The following is a 20,510-nucleotide window of genomic DNA, read 5'->3' on the forward strand; positions in this document are numbered from 1 at the left end:
CAAGCACGGAGACTGGTCGTGGACTCGTTATCAGTACATCTACGCCTTGTGCCTCTTTCTCAACAACTGGACCTGGACGTACATATATAGGAGCGGGTTCTATTCTATTTTCCTTTCTGTCGATGATCAAGCTATCAAATTAACACGTTCACCATGCTCAGAAGAAAGATATAGTCTTGTCTTCTTAATCTTTAAGAGACTGTCTTGAAGCTTCCGGTTTCTGCTAGCACAGTATACAAGTCTAGAACGTTAAGATTCTCGTTTTCATACTGGATCGTTAATCCTCCAACTTTCCTTTGGTTCTTCAAGTCTATTTGCTACTAATTGAGGCTAATAGTTGATTATTTTTTCTTTTTTTTGCTGCTAGTTTGTTGATTGAAGATCCATAGACTGCAGCAAATCACGTCAGAGCTTCCACACCCTTCTTTTTACTTGGTATTTTTATATATCCAGTGGCATTCCAAAGGATCTACATAACCTCGAGTATTTCTTTTGGAAAGTTTCAGATCATCTATCTTTGTGGAGGTGCGGTATTGAAGTGCAGCTCCAAGCAATCTGTTCAAGGATCGATTTAAGAGGAAAATAAACTTGAATAAGGTAAATTGCTTAAATTCTCCTGATGGTACTATCACTACATGCAGGCTACTAAACCAAGGTCTAGTTGGAATACGGAAGTAGTTCAGCAACTAGGGAGAGTTCTAACCATTTATCTTAGTTTCATTCTCATATGCATGTGCGTGTAACGCCTTTGCTTGGACATCGAGAGCACTCCAGGACAAAATAGAAATCTGCGTGTTGCTTTATAGATACTACTCTCTCATTTAAAAGGCTTACACTATGAATGCGCACGCGACTACTTCTAACGACTCGTCGAGGTGAACGGATTAACGTCAGCATCCATTTGCGTCTCTTATAATTATGTCCAGTTTCGTATTCGGTGTCTGTTTTACTCTTTGTATAATACTACCGGCCTTCTTTTTATACCTTGGAAATTACACTCTTAAACATCACCAATTTAACATTACCGTTTTATAGTTATTGTGGATAAATATATTAAACGTTAATGTTCAATAAAAATGTACCGTGCGCATTTTTTTACGACACTTTTGACCTTTTTCGAAAAATTCACCTTGAAATCTCAACACTATCTGCACTGCAATTTTGTCTGTAGGATGTTTACACATGTCGTTATAGTAAATTTCAATCGATTCTGAATGGACAATGGACTGTAAAGTATCTCCTGTTGCCAACAATTTCAATTTCTCGCTGCATTTTTGTTGAAAACAATGAAAAAATTCAATTCATGTAGATCAAAGATGTAGAATAAAAAATTGCTCCAGATCACGGAAGTAATATAAACGTTTGGTAGATCAGTAACTTCCTCGATCAAGAATGGATCAGCGATAGCGGCCAAGAAACGCAGAGGCGAGAGATCGATGTTGATCTGTTTAAACATCAAGTTTTCCTTCTTTTGATTCTTATCCATATTAGTCTCGCTAGCCCATGAATTATTTTTTCAGACTTTTATAATACATAATGTAAGCCTTCTTTGTGACTTTTAAATGTCCTCGTAAAATACGTCGTTACTCAGCCACCTAAACAATATCGAGATTTAATTAATTACCATTTGTACATGTTTACAATATACGTCGTTGGGTATTCATAAACAAAGTCATTAAACATTTCAAGGATCTAATAGTTATTTGCTGATTTATTTCAAGTTAATCATTTCTCAGGGTAATTATTGCAATCAGGTATTTTCGTTGATGTTAACTCATCATATTTCTGTATAACAGGAATCAACATATATAAATTTATCTGCAATATTTAGAATTTGTTTATCACTAATTAGACTTCAGTTTATCTGTGAGACTAAAAAATGCAGTGATATTTTTCGATTCTTCTAAGTGATTTCTTGGAGAACTAAATTCAAGTTAGATTGCTTTTTGTTATTTATAGATACTTGAAGAGATCACAAATCATAGCGAGATTATTGAGATAAATGGTAATAGTTATTGAGATTATCATCAATAGTTACTGAGTCACTGTTCAGCAGGAGAATGTAATTGATAAGAATATTGAGCTTGCAAGGAAGATGCTCGTGGAATTGATAAGTGCATAATGATTATAATAGTACTGGCATTACCTTTTGTAAAGAAGCACCAAAAGGAGCAACCTGAGCATCTTGCATTCCGCATCTTCTTATCTCTGCTCTTCCTACCACGATTATTATTATAACAGTAGGCTGGACGAGAGTAGCATAAACGTAGTACAGTCACCGGGCGTCCTGTGCAATCATAACGGTACTGCATCCACTCCTTATTCAGACGCTCTAGTGTACTCTACAACATATTATATTAGATGATTATTTTATACCCACTAAATGTGCTAAATATCTTAGTTATTGAGGAAGCTACGATAAACTTTATCAAATTAACCTGATTATAAAATTTAATGTTTTATTTATTTTATAAATAATTGCATTGTCTGTAAAACAATAGCTCAATAAAATTTATATCAAACTTATTTCTATCATCAGTTTAAATAAATAATGCACATAATATTGTCTTTATCATATTTTATGAATGTTCATTTTATCTTTCAGCACTTAAAGCATCTTTTTATACTCATTAGATTTATAAAATATCTCGACTATTGGAGAAAATCATTATGATAACTTGGACAAAATGAATCCTTTTGAAAGGGAAATTTATTCATTTACAAAAAATATGTATTATAATTTAACGACGTTATTATAATTTTCCATTGCTGCAAATATATTTTTGGATCATAAAAAATTTTATGATTATTTTATGCAATATTTTAACAATAGTATACTGGATTACTCATAAATATGATAATCAATTAAATCATTTATTTTTTTATATGAAATTGACATTTATGCTTTAATAAAAAAATATACTTACAATCAACAAGTAGGACAGGGCTGTTAATTGGTACGTTGGTACACATTTTTTTTTCTTTATAAAAGCTATTAAAGTATTTTTATTCTTGATTCGCTTGATTTGATCAGTAACAATTGTTAGATGTTTACAAATGGCAAAAAAAAGTAAAAGATATATTTAGTGAGTCATCAATTTTAAACATATGATAATGTAATTCATAGTGTAACACCTAGGATGCTTTTTACTTTCAATGATGTCGTCATTAGATCCAAGTTGTCGATAGAAGAGAAGACTTTTAAGAGATTAAAAAGATCACAAGAAGTATAAATAGTCAAACTGGACTATCACGCGATCATAGACCAGGTAGAGGGTAGAAGTGTATAATCCGAATTCGGAACTGGTTTACGACGAGTCTTGTATATAAAATACGCCTACCAGTATCCAGCTGGACTTGTTAGTTCTGGAAGTTCATTTAATTTAATTAACGAACGAGCAAAGTAGTTTCGATAAATACGAAAGCAAATTGGCTAAAGATGAAAAAGTTGAGGAAGGCCATGCATGACAAATTTCTCTTAACACTTATAACTTATAATACTTGGCATGACTGCAATAGTATTTCATCATTTTAGAAACACCAATACACCAGGTTAGCATCAAGTTTTTGTCTAAGAATCCTTAATCACGTGTTTCCTGCTTGCGAAATATTTTTTGTGCGAAAATGACTTCCCGTGACTAAAGATAATTCCAGGATAATGTGATGTTCATGTAGAGGGAGATAATTGATAGAGCGGTGTTTTATCCAAAAATATTGCGTGTAAAATGCGGCAGCATCAGTTGGTGGTAGGTCTTCTTGGTCCCATGCACGAGTGATCTCGATTCCAGGTCTCGGGTGGAGTCACGTAGGTGTAGTCCAACGTAAATGTCTCGACCACACGTCTAGAAACCTCTTAGTGAGCGTCACGTAGCGACCTCGTAGTCATACGTACACGTGTGGCTCCTCTCTTCCTCTCTCTACATCGTCGTTGCTCAGGACTACATCGTCGTTCGGGTCCAGGTGAGCCGGAGATCTGCGTGTCTGTATCCGCGAGACGAGGCGAAGGTGTATGTGCTTCTCTGTCTTGTCCCTCGCTTGCTTCGTCTCTCCATGGTGAAAGTGAGCGCATTCCATGGCCACTGGGACCACGCCCGACTAATACAGAGAAAGAGCACAGAGAAGCAGATAACTTGGGTTTGCCTTTACACCAACTCAACATCTCCGCCGCGAAGTCATCGTGGTCCATGCTGTATCCTTTGCGCCACATGTTACGAGTCTTATAACGTAGGATAAGAGAGGAAGAAAAAAAATGGATGCACTAAATCGTTCTCTGTAAGTTGCGCAATTGCATTCAAACGGACAGAGGCTGACCCTATGCACCAGGAGAGCTGGGTAGTCGTGTGTGAATATATACTGTTTCTCTCTTATTTTTCTCTGTATACGTTACCCTGGTTTATAGCTTTTGTAAGGAACTCGTTCGATGTCGAGACTCAGTGCTCGTATCACCACGTAAATCGCGTCGCCCAGGTGTTTGGGTTACACGCGCATTTCCTAGCTTGGGATCATTTAGATAAAAAAAGCTAAGCAAAAACGTTTAGTTTCCAACCAAGAAGAAATAATGAGACATGAAGTGAATCATGATGGGAGAGGCACTGGAAGTTGAAGCCGAGTGTTTCGAGGTAATTGATGCACCGAATTGCGAATAACACTCGTGAGAGATATCTTTGGGAGAAGCGCGCTCTTTCGCAACAGCTTTCTGGATGAAGCAGCCGTCTGGTATACTTAACTCTTCACAGGCCAAGGGCAGTCACGCTCTTTTTAAATCCCGACCAAAGAAGACTATTTCGTCGATCAGACATCTCTTCTTTTGTATTATTATTTTATTTTTTTTTTTTCTTTTCATGGATTCCATCATTGCGGTCCTTCGAATCTCCTTTTTGCCCTTGATGGACAGATGAAAGTTTTAATCAGAGGAACTTGAAGATATCTATATATCCAGCGCACCCTGATGAAGATTTGCGCAATATTTTTGAAAGTTTTGGCGAAAACCAGATGAATTGACGCGTCGATTACACTTGGCAGGCAGGCATGTAATTAAACGATGAACCTAAGTACGGTGCAAAGGGAAAGGCAAATCGAGACCAGATCCATTTTGACTTGTTTTTTGAGATTAAGACACGCTCGATAATTATTTCGACGAACAGAAGGCAACTGAGTTAATCCGACAGCACTCATCTTATTCTCTTCTGTCTACCTTTGAACCGTATAAACAGATATGAAAAAATAACTTGGATTACTACTTACATTGCCTACTCGTCTTAATCTCACGTCCAAAAACACTTGACCTTCTTCTTTCATCTTCATCTATATCCGGATTATAAAACACCCACTTCTCTGAAATTCATAACAATTTTTATGAAGTATACAGTTATGAAAGTAGCTAATGTTATCACCAAATAGGTTCATCATAAGACATATGATGAGAGTATTACGATAAATAAATTTTCTTTATGGCGATATATATTTTTATGGAGTTTAATGAAATTTTTAAAATATATCCAGCATAGATGAATAAATTGTTCATTCATTCATGGCTAAAATGGTTTAAATTCTTCTCTGAGGTTCAATTGAATGTTTGACATTTTTAACTATAAAAAATATGTTGACATTTCAATTATTTTAAAAAATCTCATTTCAATTATTCAACAGATTGAATCTTTTTAAGTAAAAAAATTGTAATTCAACAATAATTGGTTTTAAAAAATTTTATCTTGCAATAAGTTGAAAGTTAGAAATAACAAGTTAGATAATTTATAATTATTGTTTCATTATAACATATAATATTATTAAAAAAAAATCATCTGCATGTTGAATATGATCTGATATTAATTATAATATCAATCAGTTTATGAAAGAAATGTTTGCATTAAAATCTAATCTTAAACTTAGTTGGACTTTGTTATTATTTGATTAGATTTACAATTCTATCTCAATTTCAATTCAGTCTTAATCTATAACGATGTGTAATTGTAAACATTGTTATAATAAACTGATTTAATTATACATAAAAAATTGATTATTTATCAAACAAATTATCAGAAAAATGGAAATAATGATGTTGAAACAAAGATAAGTATTGTAACAAAATATATACATATATATTATTATAAATGTCATATTAATATCTGTATTACTCATAGGTGTTAATTTTATTTTTATTACATTATAAATAAATTAATTTCACTAATTCTCCGATAATCTGTTCTCCAGTAAGTTTAAAAAAGAAATGTATTATTTAAAAGAAATCTCTTAAAGATTCAACACGATCAAGTGAGCAGATTCAATTAAGTAATAGCCTGGAAAAATATAACATCTTTAAAGTTTAACGATGATAATGGACACCAATAAAATACAGTTTATCGTACAAATAAAATAAAAGCGCCGAGATTGGAGTAACTCCTCCCTACAGCCGATCAACAACTATATCCATGCGGTGGAAGGTAGTTTAATTTCGCTTTCGAAATACCGTTAAATCGATCGATCGAAGCTTGAATTACCAAGGAATACAGTTCGAGGCCGTTGGCATCTCGATCTTGGCATTCCAATCGATTGCCCCAAACTATCAGTGATATATATTTGTACATATATTTACTTGCGACAGTCTTACTAAAAAGTATAACAATATTACAGATGAAGAGAATTGATATTGTTATTAATCACCTATCGACTGTTGGAATTTTCGATCTACCGATTGATAGTGCAGTGAAATGAAACAGTCGTGAGGATTTGAGGGAAACCCTGGAGGACTAATAATTTCATCATTATATTCCTGTGCCGAAATGATCACGAATCAATCCTTCTGTTGCATCACTTGATCATTATTATACTTCAATTCTTACCTGATCGACCAACCAAACAAGGGATTTCTCTTGTCCAGTAATTACCAAGTACTCTCTGATGTAGTCGTATTCCAAGATACATTTCTTCAATAGCTCCTTCAATTCATTTTCCTTGAGTCTTCATCGATCCTTCGATATCTCCCTGCAATATCATCATCAAATCAATCAGTCGTAATATTATTATTATTGTTATTATTATTCTTTTTATTATTTTAATGATGTTAAAAATTGGTTCAATGGGCAGACGTACCTTTCTCAGGCTAACTAACTTCCTCGTGAATCAAGAGCCATCTGAACTTTGCTTTTCAATTTTTCAACACCACCAGGATGTATAGGTCAGTGTACTTGTTTATTTGAAATCCCAGATATTGAATGGACAAAAACTGCAATAGAAACAACCAGATTTAGTTATTGATCAGACAGAAGGAGAGAGTAATATATCACCTTTTAGTAATTTACTATAAAATATTATTTAGAGTCTTTGATTGAGTGTATAAACTTTTTAGCAAAAAGTTATTGATGTTGATAAAATTGAATGTTGTATAATCATAAATTAACTTACTCCCTAATATATTAATTAAAAAATTATCAATGGAAGATCTAAAATATCTATTAGATTGATTACTAGATTAACTTTAGGTGGTTGCAGCAAGTATTCCCAAGCTATTTGAAGATTATCTTGATAATTTCTATTCCTAAATAATTCTTCAACATGTTATCATAATGTAAAAGCCACCCAACTACAAAATTTTCTTATTTTTATTGTATTATTATGGCCACAATAAATTTTCTAATCTCATAGAATAAGCAATGGTATAAATAGTAAAAGACTAAATAAATTTACTTTGCTACTTTTTTTATGACTGTTTGTTACTTAGTCATCATAAATAAATGTACAAACTTATAAAAACTTGAATCTATTGCGTAAATTTATTTACTAGCACTCGATAACGTCCAAGAACTCCCACACAAAAGGAAGCAACTCCATAGAGATCAATTGGTTAAAACATAGGTAATAAATAACGAGTATATTAATATAGACCCCGGAAAATATTTGATTTGGAATACGGATAATATCAATATAAGTCTTTTGTGTATCGACTTTCGAGCATGTAGTGTATGAGAAGATCACGAAGCTCTTACGAATAAATGCATAAGGATCAGATGGATGCTAGAGACCAGGGCGTGGTCGTATTTATATAAGACTCGTTCACTTGCGAGATATATTTGTACTTTTTTTTTCGTCACTACTATTGATTACTCGAGACTCCTGAGCTTTGTTTAATTCTCTGCTTACAGAATATAATCAGGACAATCCCCTGACATTTGACTATTTACTCTTAAACTTATTCTAGTCTGTTTTGTTGTGAATAATAATAGGATAAAATTATTTATCGATTGAAAATAATTTTAACCACATCATCGAGTTAATTGAGTTTATCAAATCAACAGCAGTCGAATGAAAAAAAATATCATGTTAATTAAAATGTGATGAAATAGGATCTCAGATGTGGCATTCCTATTAATACTGATAATAACAGACAAGTGATCGTACTTCAGTTGATATTAATATGTCAAGATAAGTCGTGGGAATTTTCCAAGAATCTTAAACGGAAGCTATAACGGATGATTCGTATTGCGTGGGCATTTAAATCACCTGAAGTGTCGGAGAATGGATTTATAAATTAATTGATAGCAAAAAATTATTGCATAAATCATCTTCATGGAAAAACGAGAATGAAGATTGATCAATTTTAACTGAATTTTCAACTGATTTGAAATGTATAAGTAAAGAATAAATTATTTCACTGGATAAATTTTAATTGGTATCAATCGTCAATTACCGAGAATATTTTTTAACTTTAAATTTAATTTTTCTTATGATTTTACATGAATTAATTTCTACTTTTTATTTCCTCAGGAAATTTAATCAGAATTCATTTATTCTTCGCTATGAGTTATTAGAAATTTATTAATGAGATTTATTGAGAAAAATCTTCCATTGATTTAATAACTAATTAAATAAATATTCAAAAAATTGCAAAAATTATACATTGAGAAATATTGAATGAGAAAATAATATTGAATTTAGTGTAATAAGTAACTTGGAGAGTTACTTAATAGAAAAAAAAATAAAATAAATGATGATTATTGGCGATTATTGTATATACTTGTATCACCTAAAACACATTGAATTCTCGTCAATTTATATTTGCGAAAGTCCATGTCAAGACGCAAAGATTAGCCCCAAGTGCTCATTACTTTTCTTTCTCTCTCTCTTTCTAGTTCTCTTTTGCACTCCACGCGCCGCTCCTTTACAACACAAGCCGCAAAGAGTTGGCGAGAGATACTAACGGATTAAAGATTAGTGGGTGTGTTACAGGTCGATACGGGTGTGCGACCATGCGTTGAAATGAAAGGAGACGCGACTCCTGAAAAAAAATCCTAGACTACGGGTTTCTGCACGCGTTATCCTAAAAGGAGAGCGTCGATCGAAACACGATGGACTTTAATCACTGTATAAACAGCTCGAGCGTTCGTTTTATCTTACATTCATTTGAGTAATATATTTAATTAATTATTTAATTTCCTGATAATATAATGATAATAGTCATCAGCACATATCTTACCAGTTTTTTCAATAGATAACTATGAACTGAAAAAAAGACTTTTGGTACTTTTTTTGTAACTACTAAGATACTTCTCAGCATCATAAATTTTTTTTTCTACTTTCTAAACTCTAGACTGGTTTCCCGAAACCAGAGGACTTTGATTAGTTCTACATTTTTTATCTACTAAGAGATTGGCAATAATAATGTTCGGTGGTGCGTAGAGTATTGCCTCATCGACTAGCGGCTTGTCACGTTGGAAGAACAGGTAAACCTTTTCTTCTTTCTATATCTAAGAGTTATCAATCCCTCAATGCCTTCTAGTTTAGATTCAAGAAAAGATTGTTCAAGTCCATTCAAAAAGAATTGAATAATATGCCATGGTTTACATGACACTACATAATAGTAGAGTGTAGACGGGTGCGACCTTAGAGGTTTACATTACAGTTTATCATTACGAAATTGATGAAAATTTATAATTGTTCAGTTACAATGATCATTCTATCAATCATCATAGGTGATATTCATCTAAATAATAAGAATATTTCGTTCTTCTAAAAAAATAATTTTTTTTTATATTTTAATTGTTTCAATTCTATTAATACTCATGATTATTTTTTCATGCTCTTTATGTAATTATTAATTAATTGAACAATAAAAAATTATTGAAATTAGATTTAATACAATTTCGTATAATCTAGATAAATATTTAACTAAAATTGTTATACATTATTTGTTAACATTTTTGATAGATTTGAATTCAATTTACAAATTCATGTTAGCCAACTGTCTAGTTAAATAAAAAAATAACAAAAATTTCTGCAGTTTTGCCAACTGTTTAATGTTGATTTATATGTAACGATAGCAGATGTCATGCAAATTAGCAATAATGCATCCTATACTTCATAACGACCGATTCTAGAAGGCCGGAGAATCAATGAAGTTTTAGTTAATTGGTAAATTACAAATCAAGAATTGTTAGTTAACTAATATAAAATCAATTTAATAGTTATTAGTAAAATACTATTTTTTAAACGATGGAAAATAGTGAACTAACTAATGATAAATCAGTAACAGCAGGTAATGATTTGTAATAATTACTAACATTGATTATAAGGTTATAAAAAAACAATTTTTGCAAATTTTAGAAGATGATAAAAGTGAAGAATCTGTAGAAGTAGAACCAGAAGAAAAAACAGCTGAGGATGATGAGGAACCAGAAAGAATCTGCATCATAGATCCTAGTTCAGAAGTTCGTATTCAAGTTATTATTATGTGAATTTCTTACATATGTCAACTATCATGTGCTTTTTATTACGAATAATTAACGTTTAATGATACAAAATAGATCTATATAAGAAGCTTAATTGATTCTAGGAGCTGGATTTTAATCATTCAAGATTAACAAAATTGGAAAACTTAGAACCACTTACAAATATTCAAAAATTATGTTTTACGTGGAATTTAATTAAAAAAATAGAAAACCTTGATACACTTGTTACTCTTGTTGAATTGGAGCTACGAGACAATCAAATAACAACAATTGAAAACCTTGATGCTTTAATCAATCTTCGGTACGTATATAAATTGTCAATGAGAAACAATTTTAAATAAAATGGAGCAAAGTGGAAATATTTGTATTTAGAACATTTAATAGATATATTACCATCTTAAATGATAAATTTTGCTTATTTGTATTCTTATCATAATCTTTTATTTTAAGTAATTATCATCATTGATAACTGTAATCAATATATTTTTACAGAGTTTTAGATATTTCATTCAATCGGCTGAAAAAAATTGAGAATTTAGATAGATTAGTTAATCTAGAAAAGTTATTTTTATCATCCAACAGAATAACTCAGATTGAGAATATATCTCATCTACAAAAGTTGACTCTTCTTGAATTGGGTGACAATAAAATACGAAAGATTGAAAATTTAGAAGGCTTACAAAGTTTAAAAAATCTATTTTTGGGAAAAAACAAAATATCTAAGATTGAAAATCTAGAACATTTGGTAGATCTAGAGTTGCTCAGTTTACAGAGCAATAGAATAGTTAAAATTGAAAATTTAGATACGTTGACTAAATTAGATCAGCTTTATCTTTCTGAGAATGGGATAGAATGCATTGAAAATTTAGACAATTTGAAGCTGATAACCACTCTCGACTTGGCAAATAATAAAATAAAAAAGATTGAGAATATTAGTCACATGACACTTTTAGAAGAATTTTGGGTAATTATTATTTATTTTACCTTTCTTTTTTTGACATAAAAAATCAAACAAGCAATTTTTATTCTTACTAATCTATTATTTTAGGTCAATAATAATCAAATAGAAGATTGGACAACTCTTGATATTTTGAAAGAAATCAAAAAATTACAAACTATCTACCTTGAACAAAATCCAATTGCTAAGGATCCAAATTATAGGAGGAAAATAAAATTGCTATTGCCATGGTTGGTGCAGCTAGATGCTACTCTTTGTAGATAAACATCAGCCTTAATATCCAAGTCCAAATTTGTCATGAACGCAACTATTAATTGTACTAATCCTCATGATTGTTATCTAAAGTGGTCATATTAATTCCACCAGTGATATGTAATTCCGTTTTTTACTTATACATTCATTCGTATACAAATGTGATTATTCTCGGATTATATTCGAAATTATTTCAATAATCCATGCCAGTATTTGATTATTAATTACGCCAAACTTCCAATATTTAATATTGAATGTTAAAGCAGTTTGAATCAAATTAATATTTAGACATATTTTATAAATGTATTTAATGTTTGATATTAACTTTGCACTGAATATCTTGAATCAAAGATTATTCATGTTACTCTTTTGAATGATGCACATAAGAGGCAACATAAAAGCCAGTTAGCATTTTATTCATTGTATATTTTTAATAAAAGGAATATGATAATCTCATTCACGAAAATAATGTACTAATGGTGATTATTATTCTTATTTACTTCAATGCATCTCATATTCTTACGTTAATTTTCGAAATAAAATATTAATCTTATGCGATTGAATTTATTTTCTTTAGATAAGTAAGTTTATTTTCAAAAAATTCAATCTATTTGTTTCTATGAAAAAAGTTTTTACTGAATTTGAATTTCAAAAATTATTCCTACTTCAACAGAAGAAAATCGTTGAGCTTATTTTTTTAAAAAAGGTACATAACACATTTTGTTCTGCAGTTGTTTATATATACACATGTGTTTACATACGATCTAAGGATTGCATCAGTGATTTTTCCTTTATAAAATAGAAATAATTCAGTCATATTCAATCAAAATGTTCCTTTATGAGCAGTAATTAACATTATTGAGTCATTTTTCAATTAATAATCTATTGTGACCATGAATAATGCACGCTAATATTATGTAAATAAAGACCATGAGATTGAAATTAGTTAAATAAACATGGCCAAGGTTGAAATTACTTCGAAATCCATTCCTGAACTAAATATATGCTGTAAGATCTTGAAGAGCATTAAGGTACGTAATTAATAATTGTGCATGTTGTTTCATTTATGCTTTATTCACTTTGCAATGTAAAAACTTACCAATGATGACTAAATATACATATGAAATCAATCTTCCAATATATTTTAAAGGGTAAATTTGTTGTTTAAAACCTGTGCTTATTTATTGTTAACCTAATCATTAGTTGTAATATAATAATAACAAAGTTTGGGAAACAAGCTTTGTTTAGTTTTTATTTATGTGCTAGCTAGATGGCGCGAATTTAAATTCATGAGATCGAAAAATAAACAAATATTTATTCTGACAATTATAAATATCTAAACCAGTCGAGTTTATTATTAGACACAATATAATCAGCTCAATTTTCGAAGAAAATGCAAATAATTTAACGCTGACATGTAATTTATACATATCCAATATATTTCAACAGTCTGAGATGAATTAATTTTTCGTTGCAGGTCAGGTTAGTTGATAAAAGTAACTGCGGATTGGCTTATTCGAATAGAAACTTTTGATAATTGGTTTATAAAATTCCGGTTAGCGCGCACGCAGCAATTCGTGTGACGTCACCCACGGCACTCATCACGTCGGCCATTTTGTGAGTGTACCTCTATCAAGATATTTGTGTTGAGTGGCTGTTGGGGAAAAATCTAATGATTTAGTTAACTGTAGATTCACTTGGTCTTTTAATTACATGTGCTAAGTGCTAGATATATATTCAATCGTTATTTAGATCCTTACGATGGAGGAAAAAGCGTCTCTCAAGGAGCTTGACCAGTGGATAGAACAGTTAAATGACTGCAAACAACTGACAGAAAGCCAAGTAAAAACTCTTTGCGACAAGGTATGCATTAAAATTCTAAGTTTTTTTTGTAAAAATTTTTTTACGAAAATATTTACTCTAATTAAATTTAATTAGCTGTCATTAGATCGTACTCAAACTATGCCTAAATTTTATGCTCATTGAGCGTGCTTTATCTTTCACCCTTTTATCGGGCGGCATGTCATACAAAATTGATTGTTACCACGCATGAGAAAAAGAGTCAAAAAAAAGAGCCACTTGAGTCTCTAATCAGCAATAAGAAATTTCATACCTGCATTCATCAAAGTTATTTACTGTCACTACGAGATTTCCTTGAAATTTGAGTTGCTCACATTCCTTTGAAAACATCCTCAATTAATTATACTTTGAATAAATAAATTTATGATCTTGATCCACATCTTAATGAAATAGTATTATCTTTTATATTTTCAATCACTTATCTAATTATCTACGATTACTTGACTTATTTGTAAAGATTGCAACAGGTAAAAATCTAATATAAATCAATGGAGATTTGTGTAAAAAGTAAATTAAAATCAATAATTCGACACAGTTTATGTTACTCTACTTTGTGAGTGATTAATTATCTTGTACACTCGTAAAATTTATTAACAAGCACAGAGTGAAAAATGATTAAATAAAATCTTGTAATCAATACACTGGTGCATCATTACTCACTGCTTTTTATTCATCACCGATAAAATTATTAATTTACTCCATTCTTGTATTTAAATTAAATCAAATGATAGATTCAAAAAATAGACGAGTCTTAAAAAAATAATACAATTTTATTTTGGCTTTTCATAGTGAAAAAATTTTTTATTGGTTTTTCTCAGGCAAAAGAAATTTTGACAAAGGAATCTAACGTTCAGGAAGTGAAATGTCCAGTAACCGTGTGTGGAGATGTTCATGGACAATTCCACGACCTGATGGAATTATTCAGAATAGGTGGAAAATCACCAGATACAAACTACCTGTTCATGGGTGATTATGTTGACAGAGGCTATTATTCTGTTGAAACTGTAACTCTCCTAGTGGCACTTAAGGTATTTAACATTTTCTCTAATAATTAAATCTCTAATTCCTTATTCAACAAAAATACATAAACTATGAACAAATAATCAAGTTTCACTGTTTGAAATTGAAACCTTTTTATGTAGTCAAATTTAGTTAATCTCCTTGTTTAATATACAATAGTATAATATAGAAAAAAATCAATATATGTATAAATAGATAAATACATAAAAATAAAAATAAAAATATTAAAAACGTAACTGTCAATAACAGAACGTCTAATTGACAAATAAAACTCAATCATGAATATTTATGTTGTTGAATGTAATTATTACGTTTTTATATCATATAATAGCTTAACTACTACTTATTAACAATTTGTTTTTCAATTTATTAATACTTGACTATTTATAGTTTGTTCTTTTAGAAATAAATTTATAACTACAATTATACAAGAATAACCAAAATAAAATTGTAATTTAGGTGAGGTATCGAGAAAGAATAACCATTCTAAGGGGGAATCATGAGTCGAGGCAAATCACACAAGTTTACGGATTTTACGATGAATGTTTGCGAAAATATGGAAACGCTAATGTGTGGAAATTTTTTACTGATTTATTTGATTACCTGCCCTTGACTGCGCTGGTCGACGGTCAAATCTTCTGTTTGCACGGTGGTCTTTCACCTTCCATTGATACCTTGGATCACATTCGTGCATTGGACCGCCTCCAAGAAGTGCCACATGAGGTAGTTAATTCACCAACCTGCTACGTAATTTTAATATAGATAAATTAAAAACATTTAATATTATTAATTTATTTTTATTTTAGGGACCAATGTGTGACCTTTTATGGTCTGACCCAGATGATCGAGGAGGATGGGGTATTTCACCGCGTGGAGCAGGTTATACCTTTGGTCAGGACATTTCCGAAACGTTTAATCATTCAAATGGCCTGACCCTTGTATCGCGAGCTCATCAACTTGTCATGGAAGGCTATAATTGGTAAGATTACATGTGAATGATGGAAAAAATAACCGATCTAAATTCTTTTACTTTTTTTAGGTGTCATGATCGTAATGTCGTGACAATATTTTCTGCACCAAATTATTGTTATCGTTGTGGAAATCAAGCTGCGATTATGGAACTGGATGATGCTTTGAAATATTCATTGTGAGTATTATTGATTTTATATATTTAAAAGAAATTAACGGCAATTGACTCTTTTTTTTATTTATAGCCTTCAATTTGATCCTGCACCTCGGCGTGGTGAGCCCCACGTTACTAGGCGGACACCAGATTATTTCCTGTAAGATGTTCAATCCGAGGGAGATAGATTTTAAGGTAGGGGAATGGAAAGATGCTGTTGTTATAGTGATGCCATTTATCATAATCTTTATGAAAATCATAAGACGTGTAAGATATGAAAACAATTCTTATACGTAACTTATCAATTTCGAGTATTGTATCGTGGCTCACATTGCAGTATCTCTTTCAAACGAAAATATGCGCCTGTGTGCGTTTTCATACACACGCATTAGCATGTAGACACACGACAATTGTACACATAAGTATACCTACAATATTGTACACATCTATCAATTAAATTCACTGAGAATACTAAATTTGTGAATCGCAATGGATCGCTTGTATTTTTATTGAAGACAAATGAATACAAAGTATGTCAATGTAAAGCATTGTTATATATGCTAAATAACTACGAAATTATTACCAATATTTGGATAAACATTTACTAGTTCTCAACTATATAAAAATAACCATTGTAATAATAAAAAAAAAAAACAAAATAATTGGAATATCTACAATTATTTAAGGATGAAAGACATGCTCTTGTACGTGTCAGCTGATCCACAAGTTGAATTCTTTGTAGTTTATATAATTCATCTTGGTGTAATTGTATAAGTGAATAATAATGAAACATTACAAACGAGTCGGTGAAGAAACAAAGGGTTGATGCAATAGTGAGTTGACCCAAACTATCAATGAATGAAAACAAAATACATTTTATAAATCACAAAGTATCAAAGCTTGATAATAAGAGCTATAAAAAACTTTGTAGATATAAATTTCATCTATCGATCTTTAAAAACAAATATACAGAGACTTCAGAATAAATTATCAATTGTTGAAGTTAAACTCTGTAATAGTTACAACAACATCATACTTCCTAATTTTTTTCTTTACTCATGCCAGTACTATTTATCTTTAGTAAAGTAATCATTTTTATCTGTACTTTTTGTATAAAAAAAATTCACTTGTTAAGTGATAACTAATTTAATCTTATAAAAAATGCACTTCCTAATCTCAAATAAAAATTTTTTAAATATCTGTAAACACTTTTGCATCAAGCCTTCATATAAAAATACTGGCATCCACAGCAGTTACGTTGATTTTCAATTGTTCATAAATGATTATTGACGACCTTTTTACTAATGAGAATAAAAAATGATGCTTCTGATGAATAAAAAAAATATGTAATACAAGCCAAACCAATCTTTGTCATGTTGTGTCAAATTATTCATTAAAATTGAAAAGAAAATAACGGAATGAAAAAACATTGGCATTGTAAACATAAACATCCATCCACACAAGAGATTTATTCATAGACATAAGCATGCATAATAATTAACTACATTAATATTTCTAGAGTGGCTTTAAAATAGGTATTATCACATGAACGATGAAGCGAACGTGAAATGTGTAGATGCGCGTTGTAGTAAATTGTAAATTAATCAGTAACAGGAGTTGTAAAGTATCCTGAGCATGGATCATCGTCACTCTAGACGGTGATGAGCATTTTTTTTCTTTTTTTCATTTTATATTATAATCTACACATGTTGAATCATATTGATAAGAATAAAGTTTTCGTATAAAAAAAGAAGACTTGAAATTGGAATACTTCATATATTACATGAATTATAGATTTTAATGTATAGATAATTTTATATTTGCCCTATTTATTGTATGTCAAATAATTCTAATATTGCATACGTATACAATTTTTTAAATTACGTTTATCCGAAATCACTTCAGTAATAATTTGTTTAACAAATACTTCATTCAGAATTTAATTCTTGTACTCAATTTTTTTTAGATTTAAAAAGTCAATACTTCACCAGTGAATTTTTAGTTGCAATAATTGAAAAAAATTTGCATTTATTCGATTTTTATTGCTGACTCGTACTTTTATTTTGCAATCATATTTGACGATTAATTGAAACAATTACTCGTAGAACCTATGTATTAATTAAAAACGACGTTCATATTATTCTATGTTTCTTACTTTCATTTTCATTATTAATCTTAATTTAGGAAATAAATTGTAAGAAACAAATATAAAAATACTTTTATCTATTTTTTCTATCCAATACCATTTATAATACAGACAGTGATAATTCATACATTTATTCACTACTACTTGTTCCCTTGGTTTCAATGATTTTATATAATCTGAATTCATCAACAATGTGTTTTAAATCTTTTTCATAAAAATATATATATATATATATATATACATATTATGTTTATATATATTTTTCAAATGCTATGTTACAATATATATAAATTATTGAGGTACAAAAGATTTAGTTTCTCCAACCCAAAAAAAGTGTCTTTAAAAATGCACCTCATTAAAAAAAAAGATAACTGCATCTACATAAATATACATTATTTAACTATTCTTTTATGAAATTTTCAATCCTGTATCCAGTCCTAGTATTTGTTTCGTTATTTCATAAACTGTAAAGCTTACAGAAACCATAGGAATAGCTCGTAGATAATTGATACTCATCCCTCGGTAGAGTCCTTTGACTATTCCATTTTCTAAGTAGATCAGTTTCAATGTTGATAACATGTTCGATCTGGAATAATCATGAAATGATGTTTTACGAATGTATGAATATTGTTTATACATTAATAAATATTTTACCCGTATTTATGTGTAGCGGGATCCATCATGGCTAATTGCATTCGTCTTCTGGTGACGTCTAGTGGATAGGAGAAGCTTTGTGCTACAGCTCCTGCAATACCCCCACAAAGTAATTTGGCTGGTAACGTTAATACGAGGCCACCTGGTAAAAAAAAAATATGGATAAACAATCTTTGTACTTGTCTCAACTGTTTTTATTTATAATTTCTCTTCGTCAATGTTTTTATCGCATTTCATTCAATGTATTATCAGACGCTAATTAAATATAAAATAAAGCTCTATGCGCAAATACTTTCTTCCTAATTTTAAACTAAAAACTTGACATTCAGACAATAATCTAATCATTTTTACCAAAGTTTACGATAATATTTCAATTACTACATGACTCACCAGTATTTTTTGAATACTCCTCGCATAGATAGTGAGGTGCATATTTCATACATATGAATTTAAGATATTCAAACGTATAAAATGAACATCCACCATAGGGGATCATTCCAATAATAGTGGGCCAAAATCCACGATATAATGCTGTTAATCCTCCTTCCTAAAATTTTTGGTTTCTTATATCATTTATGTTTAGAATTAGCATTCAATTCTAATAGGTAAAAAATCTATGAAACTCATTACGTCTTTGAAAATTGATACACCAGTATGCACAATACCAGTGTATATATGTTTTCCAGAAATTTGAAATGCTAATCTCGCTCTGATTGTATCAAGAGGATACGTAAGTGTTACAGCAGTAACTCCAGCACATGATCCAGCCACAAACTTATCAAAGTGTGATGTTTCTCCAAAAAAACCACCTATATACTATACTCAATATAGAATTTTTCATAAATTTATAATAAGAAATACTCTTATTTAAAAACATATCTTATCTATTTAAAATAGACTAACCTTTTTATACATTTCAAAAGAAGTATATTGAGTTGCTGCATATGGAAATATTCTTATCATTTGAGCAAAATTTCCTTTATAAAGAGCGAAGAATGTCTCTTGGTGTACTATATGCTTTATTCCAGAAAAAACACCTGGCCAAATCAATTGAAATATTATTTGACATCAATTATTTCATAATTATAAAATTGTTTTTACTTGGTTTCTATTACCTAAATGTTTGTAATGATTATTATGAGCTTGTAAAAGAATTTTTATTCTATCTAAAGGAGCTACAGTTGTTTTTGAACACATTCCAGCCACTCCTAAAAATATAACAATTTAAGTTTCATGCAAAGTAGATACAGAATTCAAAACAATAACAATTGATTTTGAAATGACCGCTCACAAAGTGCGGCTAATATGAACAGTTAAAATTCATCAGAATTAATGTTGAAAAGTCATTACTCACCTCCAGCAATGAAACTCTTTAGAATAAAATTTAAATCTTTTTCTTCTTTAGCCAAAGCCATTTTACTTATTTGTAATTGACAGTTTATATAGTAAAAGTCACTGATAGCTTTTTAGAAAGTGGATGGGCTCCAAACGTATCGTTACATGAACGAACTACTGACTACTATCCATCTCTGCTCGACGCACGCATCTTCATAATGAATGAAGGTCACCAACCCGCTCGACGTTACAACTTCATGAATTTAGGTTATACAGTCAGATAAGTTGGTGAAAGTCCCTGTTAGAAGTTCACTCGGTATGATTGAACAATTTTATTTCTACTGATATCAACTATTGTACGAATTTTTATAATTTTATTTCAAGTTTTGCTGATGCAACTATTGATAATATTATGGGATAATACAACTTGTTTCGAAATAT

The 20,510-nt window shown here is 30.4% G+C and overlaps 4 protein-coding genes across 5 annotated transcripts in view; 2 read left to right on the plus strand and 2 right to left on the minus strand.

Annotated features, from left to right (window-relative positions):
• Positions 1 to 7,203, minus strand: part of LOC118070991 (MDS1 and EVI1 complex locus protein EVI1-A-like) — a 69,737-nt gene extending 62,534 nt beyond the window's left edge. The window contains exons 1-4 of the mRNA XM_035089916.1: positions 7,090 to 7,203; positions 6,840 to 6,981; positions 5,245 to 5,334; positions 2,147 to 2,342 (exon numbers count right to left, since the gene is read on the minus strand). The gene's annotated coding sequence lies outside the window, so the exon portion shown is untranslated. The remainder of the gene's footprint in view (positions 1 to 2,146; positions 2,343 to 5,244; positions 5,335 to 6,839; positions 6,982 to 7,089) is intronic.
• A 3,144-nt stretch (positions 7,204 to 10,347) lies between these two features.
• sds22 (protein phosphatase 1 regulatory subunit sds22) lies at positions 10,348 to 12,404 on the plus strand. The gene is made up of 5 exons (XM_035089920.1): positions 10,348 to 10,528; positions 10,597 to 10,700; positions 10,826 to 11,022; positions 11,214 to 11,685; positions 11,770 to 12,404. Exons 1-5 carry the CDS (start codon positions 10,486 to 10,488, stop codon positions 11,941 to 11,943), a joined length of 990 nt encoding a protein of 329 aa, XP_034945811.1. The 5' UTR covers positions 10,348 to 10,485; the 3' UTR covers positions 11,944 to 12,404.
• Positions 12,405 to 13,523: 1,119 nt separating this feature from the next.
• On the plus strand, positions 13,524 to 19,025 carry mts (protein phosphatase 2 catalytic subunit mts). 2 transcript variants are annotated; one of them, XM_035089924.1, is made up of 7 exons: positions 13,524 to 13,794; positions 14,610 to 14,819; positions 15,271 to 15,534; positions 15,618 to 15,790; positions 15,851 to 15,958; positions 16,026 to 16,129; positions 18,751 to 19,025. In XM_035089924.1, the coding sequence occupies exons 1-6, from the start codon at positions 13,693 to 13,695 to the stop codon at positions 16,096 to 16,098; spliced, it is 930 nt and encodes a 309-aa protein (XP_034945815.1). In that variant the 5' UTR covers positions 13,524 to 13,692; the 3' UTR covers positions 16,099 to 16,129; positions 18,751 to 19,025. The 2 variants fall into 2 exon arrangements, with proteins under 2 accessions (XP_034945815.1, XP_034945814.1); XM_035089923.1 differs by lacking the exon at positions 18,751 to 19,025 and having other exon boundaries at positions 16,026 to 17,689.
• On the minus strand, positions 18,143 to 20,491 carry LOC118070995 (graves disease carrier protein-like). The gene is made up of 7 exons (XM_035089922.1): positions 20,089 to 20,491; positions 19,850 to 19,942; positions 19,638 to 19,771; positions 19,365 to 19,550; positions 19,125 to 19,281; positions 18,735 to 18,876; positions 18,143 to 18,666 (listed from the first exon to the last, which is right to left on the minus strand). Exons 1-7 carry the CDS (start codon positions 20,147 to 20,149, stop codon positions 18,489 to 18,491), a joined length of 951 nt encoding a protein of 316 aa, XP_034945813.1. The 5' UTR covers positions 20,150 to 20,491; the 3' UTR covers positions 18,143 to 18,488.
• Between the last annotated feature and the right edge of the window lie 19 nt (positions 20,492 to 20,510).

The sequence above is a fragment of the Chelonus insularis genome, unplaced genomic scaffold (assembly GCF_013357705.1).
Source record: "Chelonus insularis isolate UGA/USDA-ARS -01 unplaced genomic scaffold, ASM1335770v1 contig_70_pilon, whole genome shotgun sequence".
In the NCBI taxonomy this organism is placed as follows: domain Eukaryota; kingdom Metazoa; phylum Arthropoda; class Insecta; order Hymenoptera; family Braconidae; genus Chelonus; species Chelonus insularis.